Here is a 7,460-nt window from a genome sequence, read left to right as displayed (position 1 = left end):
TTATCGGTAACATATACATACATAGATATACATATATATATATTTGTAAAAGAGAAAGCGAAAGCTATATGATTCCCCTCTAAACCCTTTCAAAAATGTGAAAAGAAGTAGAAAGTGAAGCGTAATGACACACTCTTTTGGACGTTTTGCATATGAATGTGATTATATATATATAAATATAAAGAAGAATTTTAGTATAAGAAGGAAGTGATGACTAGCTACAGCACGAGTAACAAGGTGGTTTGCAGATTGCACAAACTCATTGGTATATTTCTGGTATAAAAAACAAGAAAAGTGAAATTATACAAACATTTTGAAAACAATAAAATAATAAGAATTATAGAGGGAATGGTATAGTAATGAAAACAGTGATGATTTTGATGCAGTAGGATACATTTACTTTGGTTCTCCATGTGTCAGAAGTGACAGCAGCCTTTTTCTAGGGTTTATATCTTTTCTTTTTCTTCTCTTTCTCTTTGATTTGCAATCTTCCACACCCTTTGTTCTTTCTTTCCAGCTTGTCCATTGCACAGTGTTTGTGAGAGTCACCAAAGTTTCATAAATAGGCCTCCATAGGAAAAGAAACAAAAAAGAGAGCAAAGTATATGGATATTATTTCATGGCCTTTTCTTGAAAGGAAACTTGAGGGAGGCTTCAAGCATTAATGATGATCATCACTATGATGCTGTCTACATGGTTTTTGTTTTTTCTCTGCAGTTCTCTCTTTGCTTTTCTTCTACCCATGATGATCCGGGTTGTCAGGGTCTGGCCAGTAAGAAGAGTACTTCAACCATTCAGCTTCTTGTGGGTTTGTCATGGATGATTCCTGTAAAGAGATTCAAACCATTAGGGTTAGGGTTTCTAATCATAGTCATAAGTCACAAAGAAAAACTATGTTATATATATAGTTCAAGAATATTATGGTTCTATTTAATCTTTATGTAAAATTTACATGTATTATTTTTTCATTAATTTAAAAAGTTAAACTATCACTGTTAAAATATTGTTAAACAGAGAAAGACTAACAATAATTAGTTGTTATATTCACTAAATTAGATATTATTTTAAATTAGTTTCTATTATTCAAAATTAATATCTAATTAGTTATATCAATCAACTTTTTAACTACCAATTATTTAGATTATAAATTTGGTTGCAAAAATCTTGATAGCTAATTAGATACCAATTTAAAAACTACTTATTAACATCAATAATTTTTTTTAGTTTCTAAAATAGTATATCTAATTTAGTCAATATAACAATTAATTATTTTTTGTGTCAAAAAAAATATATAATTATGGAAAATGGAAATTAAGTGGTTCATCATGAAAATAGCCTTTCCACCTCATGGTCAAAGTGTGAAACGTCAATGGGAGTCTTGCCAAACATGGCCCAATGGAAAAACGAAATAAATTAAGTGGCTTTCACTTTTCCTATAGTCTTAATTAACTTGTTTATGAGAATAAAGAAAAAAGAACAAAGATAAAACTATTAATGAGGGGAACAAATTATGTTAGTGGTTTCAATTTCTTGAACAATTGAAAAATGAGATAAAGAAGAACCTTTTCCTTTAAAATTCCTTGCGGCTTGAATTGATGTCTCACTTTTTGTTTTACTATTTTTCTTTCTGTGTATAATGGGAAGAAAAACATAACCTCAAAGTAAAATTAATTAAATAATTTTTTACTAATATAGAATTTATTCATAAAAAATAATTTCATTGGTATAATAGGCTTCCATCTATTCTATTCTTAGAATTCTTTATGAATAAATATAGTTTACCTATGTATAGTTTTTGTTAACATATGAGTTTTGACCTCCATATTTTTGTATTTTTTTAATGATATTTTGTTTTGTGTGATGACAGATAATTGTTGTTACTTGAATATCTGTGTAACTGAGATGTTAAATTGCATAATAATACCTAACATCAAAGATTTTTATAAAAGAAATAAATAAATTGTTTTTTCCTTTATATTATGTGCCCTCCTTTTGCTTTTTTCTTGGTATTATGACACACAAAGTTCATATAATTCTGAGTCAAAAAGTTGTTTGTTACCTCTTTGATTTCAGTTGAAGTGCAACCCATGATGAGTTCCTCCAAACCAGACGCAGACCTTCCTCCAAGCTTATGATGCTGTTGCTGTTGTTGCTGCCAAGTGTACAAATACCATAGATGCATTTTCCAAGGTCAACAATCAAATTCAAACCACACATCTTAATCATCGTGTTCAACATTTTCAAAAGTGAAAAGACAGTTTCATGCTTCTCATTTTTCAACCACTCCCAAAAGACTCATGCACAATACCATGCAGACTTACTCCTTTGGGTTTTCTTTCTATCACTGATTATTAGCTTCTCTTTTTTTTATGGTTTATTATTATTATTATAAATGTTAGTGCATTATGAAAGTATGTTATGGCCTTTTTTAAACTTATTTTAACAAAATGAACTCTAAAACTTACTATGATAAGTTTATTTTAACTATTTCCATGGTCAAGTTCATGATATAAACCCTTATGTAGCAAGTTATTATGAAATAAACATTTTAACTAGAATGTTTACTCAGTCTTACTCTTTTTCAATGGTCCAATATTTGGTAACAGCTACAGTAGTTCTCAATTATGAAAATTAAAAAGGAAGAAAACTATAATCATGTATATAATAATGTTTAAGAACTGCCTACACTCTCACTTCATCTTGAACACATCTGGGTCACAACATTTTGTATAAGAGTTGTAACACCGTGTTTTCTTTTATCTATCTAATTTATTGTTGATAAAAGAAAAATTACCTGAAAATTTTCATTTTGGAGCATTATTCTAGAGACATGGTGGTAAGAGTTGTCATCAAGAATGATGGAAGTGTGGTGGAGGGGAGGTGGAGAGATAATGGTGGAGATGGGATGTGACGGCCTACTGATATGAAAAGCTGAGTTTGAAATCTGATGATGAGCATGCTGCTGCTGCTGATGTTGCTGCTGTTGTTGATGATGATGAGCTACATGTTGTGCTCTCTGCCGTTCATGCACATCTTCACATGAACCTGATGCTTGCACTACTTCCCTTGCTGTGGAAGCCTCTCCCATTCCAACCTGCATTCTCCTATATGTTATACTATATCTCCCTCAGAAAAAGTAAATAAAATATGCACAAGAACACAGATAATTTTTTTTAGTCAGATACCATATATCATTTATACTTTTTTGTTATTTTTATAAAGTATTTTGAAGGTTGTACTGGCTTATTTCAGATGAATTGAAAAGTACAGATAGAAACCAAACTAAAAAAGAAAAAGAAGAACATATCAACCTCATCCTTTTTCTCTTTTTCTTGGTATGTGAGTATATATAATTTAGCTGTAACTTTGCTGCATGTGATATCAACTCGTGTAGGTGTTACCTTTCAGCGGTAGGTAAGAGGCAGTGGTTGGTTGAAACTGATTTATAATTAAGCATGGCCGTACAGATTCATGCTGTGTGTGCAAGCAATGGTGTTGTATCAGCAGCTACCTTAATCCTACACTTTTTGGTGCAAAAGCAAGTTTTACCAAAAGAATGTTCAAATTCAGTGAATTATGTTAGCTTTGGTGAGCAGTGTAAGTGAGACATCACCTTCAACTAATTGATTTGAAAAAAAGGTGTCTAGTTAAAATCATAACTATGCAAGCGTCTAATCAAGTGTGATGCTATATATATATACATGATTGTATGTGTATGCAGTGTACCTCATCAAAGGTTTTCCTGAAAGGGATGAAGCTAAAGTGATCGGGTTTTAGATGGTGGATGTCGAAAGGGTGATGAGTGAAAGTAGTGATTGGAGCAGACATCTCATCTCTGTGAGTAACAATTTCTTTGGAAGAAGAACTTCCACTTCCACTGTCCCTTCTGCTACTGTTGTTGTTAGGTTCTCCACTTCCTTCAGTTGTTGCACTTCTATCAGACCAGTTGCACTGTCTTGGCTGCGTCTGATAGAATATCTTTGACACCACAAGCTCTCCCTCTTTCTCTTCTTCATGCTGCCCCAAATGGTATTGGTGCATCACCCAGTTGGTTTTCTCTGGCTTTCTGTTCTTCCCAAAGTTGGTGTAGAGCACAAGAATTTTCTTGCAACCCTTTTGCTTTCCATTCACCATCACTGGCCTGGTCTTACCTGTCTTGTGCCACCTTGTTTCTCCACCTTGCAAGTCACATTCGTTTTGAATCTTTCTCCTCTTTCTTGTCCCAGTTGTGTAAGCCTTTGAAGGTCTATGGAAGAAGTGCCTGCTCAATCCATCTCTTGTTACTCCTATTAGACACACCCAAAATCAAAGTTAGGTCCACTTAATTAGGTGAACTCAAAAATAAAACCCTTTTCTACATTAATTATAGTATAAGTTTCCTAAAAATGCCAAAGGTGATTTTGGTGTCTCTCTCTCTATATAGTAAAACCTACCTTGAAAATTGTTATGAATAATGGATAAGATGGTTAGAAGATCACTCTTAGAAAGTAGTAGGAGAGAGTTAGAAATTAAGGAGAGGTGATTTGAACTTTTTCATCAACTTGTTCATTTTATTTATTGCTGATAAAAAAAACTGTGAATATCTCACACCTGGAAGTTTCTCAGGATGGGTATAACAAATTCCATCTTCTCCTTCAATAGTGGGAATGAACTCATCTATCAAAGGGTGTGATTTCATGTTCTTGGCCTCCACTTTGGCTTCAAGATGTTCTATCAGTTCTTGGTCTGTGGGATCAAACTTCACTCCTGCTGGCAGGCCAAGCCAGTCCTGCAGTCTCCATTGAAATTCAAGTGAAAAACCAAAATCAAAGGTAGAGAAAGAGAGAGAGAAAGAGAAGAGGAACAAGAGGAATATAACACAAGGGAAAGAGAAAATAAAGAGGGTGAAGCCTTTAATCAACAAAAGATAATATTAATACTCAAACTTTAGCAGTGACATGAAATTAAAAAGGGAAACCCCATCATCAAATGAAGAGTCCAATAACAAAACAGGCACAAGCATAGAAATATGGCTATACTTTTGGTGCCTGTGCATGATATGATTCTTCTTCATACACACTTTCAAAGGCTTTTCAGTGAAGGAAAGAATATTATTGAGATATTTTTCCGTACCGGCTTCCCTTCAAACTTGTGTCCGCAACCAGGGCACTGCTTGGATCCACACAATTGATGCTCTTCAAGCTTTGCATCTATGAGATCAGAACTGCTCACAGAACTCAAGTTGCTCATCTTACTCATCGTCACGTGTGCTATCTCTCTTGATCAAACCAGATGCCTTCAAATATTACTGCAACTCCCTTTTTATACAACACTCCACAACTTAGCATGTCCAACTTTGTTCTCTATATTACAGAAAAATCCAATCCAAGACCCAATTCAGATCCATCAAAACACAAAATTCTCCAAAATGAACAGAGGAAGCTGGATGAACAAGGCATAAACAACAGTATATAACATGCCTAATGATTTTTTTTTTCCTAAGTTTTTAAGAACTGCTAATTATTAAAACATGTATATGTATTAAGAAATGAAACTTATATATGCTTGAGAAGATGATGATCCGGTTGAGAAAACTAGGCTAAAATATGCAAACAGAGGGAAAAACCTTGAACATGGACAAAAAATGATGATGGAAAATACTAACTCCCTATGTTAAAGAGAGGAAATTGATCCTTGAAAGAAGAAAATCTGCAGAACCCAGATGAGAATATGCAGGAAAGAAGGAAAATATTGGGTGAGGATAAGATAAAGAAGAGGTAGATGAAGGAAAGAGGAAGGGAGTTACAATAAGATTGAGCTATAAACCTGCTTCAACCATGGAAAACACCAGAATTCACTGCTTTAACTGAAGACAGTGAGAAAAATAAGAAAGGAAAAGGTGGCTAGCTGCTGCTTCAAACACACATATAGTACCTTTAAGCCTTTGCTAGTTTAAGAAGTGCATGTATGTAGGCGGTTTATGACAGAGTGAGAGTGAGAGAGAGAGAGAGAGAGAGAGAGAGAGAGAGAGAAAGAGAAGCAAAGAAACAGGAAAGAAAGAAAGAAAACCCTGTTGGTTTTTTCTGACTAAAGCTCAAAAAATCCAATCTCTCTCTTCCCTCTATCCTACAAGTATTACACCTTTCCTTCAGCCTTGACTACAAAAGCAAAAGCCACAAAACGGCCACATAGCTGTTACTCATCAAGCTTCTTCTACCAACCTTACAATTTATGTCTTATTTTATATGATTATAAAAAATACACACCCCAAATGTATAGATTGTTTATATTGTTTAACTAGAATTGGAGTTTTGTTGCTACAGTGAAAATTTGATTAAAGATTTGCATTTTTGTGTGTGATGGTTAATTAGTGTTAGCTATGAGGAAAAACAGGTATTGTATATATATTAATGGATTTGGAAATGCAAATAGTGAGTTGTTAATAGGTGTCAGAAAGTTTGGAGTTTGAGTAATAAGGACGACATGGGGCAGAATTACGGTGTGATTATTTAAGAATAAGAGATTAAAGGTAAGATTTTTAGGGGAGAGAGAGAGAAAGAAAGACATGGTGAGACACCCAGATGGAAATAAGGGAAAAAGGGATGATAGAAACCACATGGGTTTTGAGCTGGAGTGCTGATCATGATGCTTTTGCCATGAATGTTTTTTCACACACAAGAGAGAGAGAAAGAGATGGGTGGGGAGTATTAGAAGGTGGTTGCTTGATAAGCAAGACATACCTGTGTGTACTTGATGGACCACCACCTCTTCTAATTACTATGTTAAATCATATTCTTTCATATATATATATATATATATATATAACTTGGACCAGAAGTACCAAATAGTTTACACCTATAGGTAATAAAAAGTAAAGCTTAATTTTCATGCATAGAAAAATAATAAAGAACTTTGACAGTATCAGTATACATGAAATCATGATAGATATGAGTATTGAGATAAGGAAAATGGTGACAGATGCACACCCAAATACATCAGTTTATTACTATCATCTTACACAATACTACTTTCTTTATGTGAGGTCTATATTTAAGTAAAAACCTATTTCTTTTACTATAATTGTAAAAGGTGTTGAGATAGTAATTTTACTTTACTGCTAAATTCTTTAACTTACTGGTGCAGGGAAAACAATGTATCAAACATATATTCGGTGAGTTTTTGATATGGGTGAGTTTTTGATATGTATGTATTTGATTTAATGTCATTATAAGAGTTGATTCTTGATTTTTTATTTTTTTAGTTGGTAACATTGGATTAGGAAGTAGGAGAATTCTGTTTAGTTTTTTTATGTGTATGTGAAAAGATACTCTTTGACCTATCTTACTTTGTACGAGGGTTGAACCACCATTAAGTGTGCCGATTTAATTTAATTGTTTGTTGTTGATAAAAAGAAAAGGAAAAGAATGTTGAGTTATAATTTGAGGTTGTGTTATTTGTATTGGGAGGTTATATAAAGTATT

General features: G+C 33.3%; 1 protein-coding gene across 6 annotated transcripts; it reads right to left on the bottom strand.

Annotated features, from left to right (window-relative positions):
* Positions 1 to 249: 249 nt before the first annotated feature.
* LOC137838162 (NAC domain-containing protein 75) lies at positions 250 to 6,655 on the bottom strand. Of its 6 annotated transcripts, XM_068647409.2 has the most exons (8): positions 5,806 to 6,038; positions 5,645 to 5,688; positions 5,113 to 5,342; positions 4,591 to 4,768; positions 3,727 to 4,286; positions 2,795 to 3,094; positions 2,060 to 2,152; positions 250 to 826 (listed from the first exon to the last, which is right to left on the bottom strand). In XM_068647409.2, exons 3-8 carry the CDS (start codon positions 5,236 to 5,238, stop codon positions 737 to 739), a joined length of 1,347 nt encoding a protein of 448 aa, XP_068503510.1. In that variant the 5' UTR covers positions 5,239 to 5,342; positions 5,645 to 5,688; positions 5,806 to 6,038; the 3' UTR covers positions 250 to 736. The 6 variants fall into 6 exon arrangements, with proteins under 6 accessions (XP_068503510.1, XP_068503507.1, XP_068503506.1 ...); XM_068647406.2 differs by lacking the exon at positions 5,645 to 5,688 and having other exon boundaries at positions 5,914 to 6,165; XM_068647405.2 differs by lacking the exon at positions 5,645 to 5,688 and having other exon boundaries at positions 5,786 to 6,080.
* Between the last annotated feature and the right edge of the window lie 805 nt (positions 6,656 to 7,460).

Source organism: Phaseolus vulgaris, chromosome 4, assembly GCF_051622355.1.
Source record: "Phaseolus vulgaris cultivar YP4 chromosome 4, ASM5162235v1, whole genome shotgun sequence".
In the NCBI taxonomy this organism is placed as follows: Eukaryota; Viridiplantae; Streptophyta; class Magnoliopsida; order Fabales; family Fabaceae; genus Phaseolus; species Phaseolus vulgaris.
Note: the sequence above shows the minus strand (reverse complement) of the source record. Positions and strands in the feature narration are given on the sequence as shown.

Coding starts and splice junctions, on each gene's coding strand:
- LOC137838162 (XM_090301103.1), bottom strand. CDS start 5,238: ATGAGTAAGATGAGCAACTTGAGTTCTGTGAGCAGTTCTGATCTCATA. Junction 4,287..4,590: donor CCATCCTGAGAAACTTCCAG/GTGTGAGATATT, acceptor TGTGTCTAATAG/GAGTAACAAGAGATGGATTG. Junction 2,153..2,794: donor TCCAAAATGAAAATTTTCAG/GTAATTTTTCTT, acceptor TACACTTGGCAG/CAACAACAGCAACAGCATCA.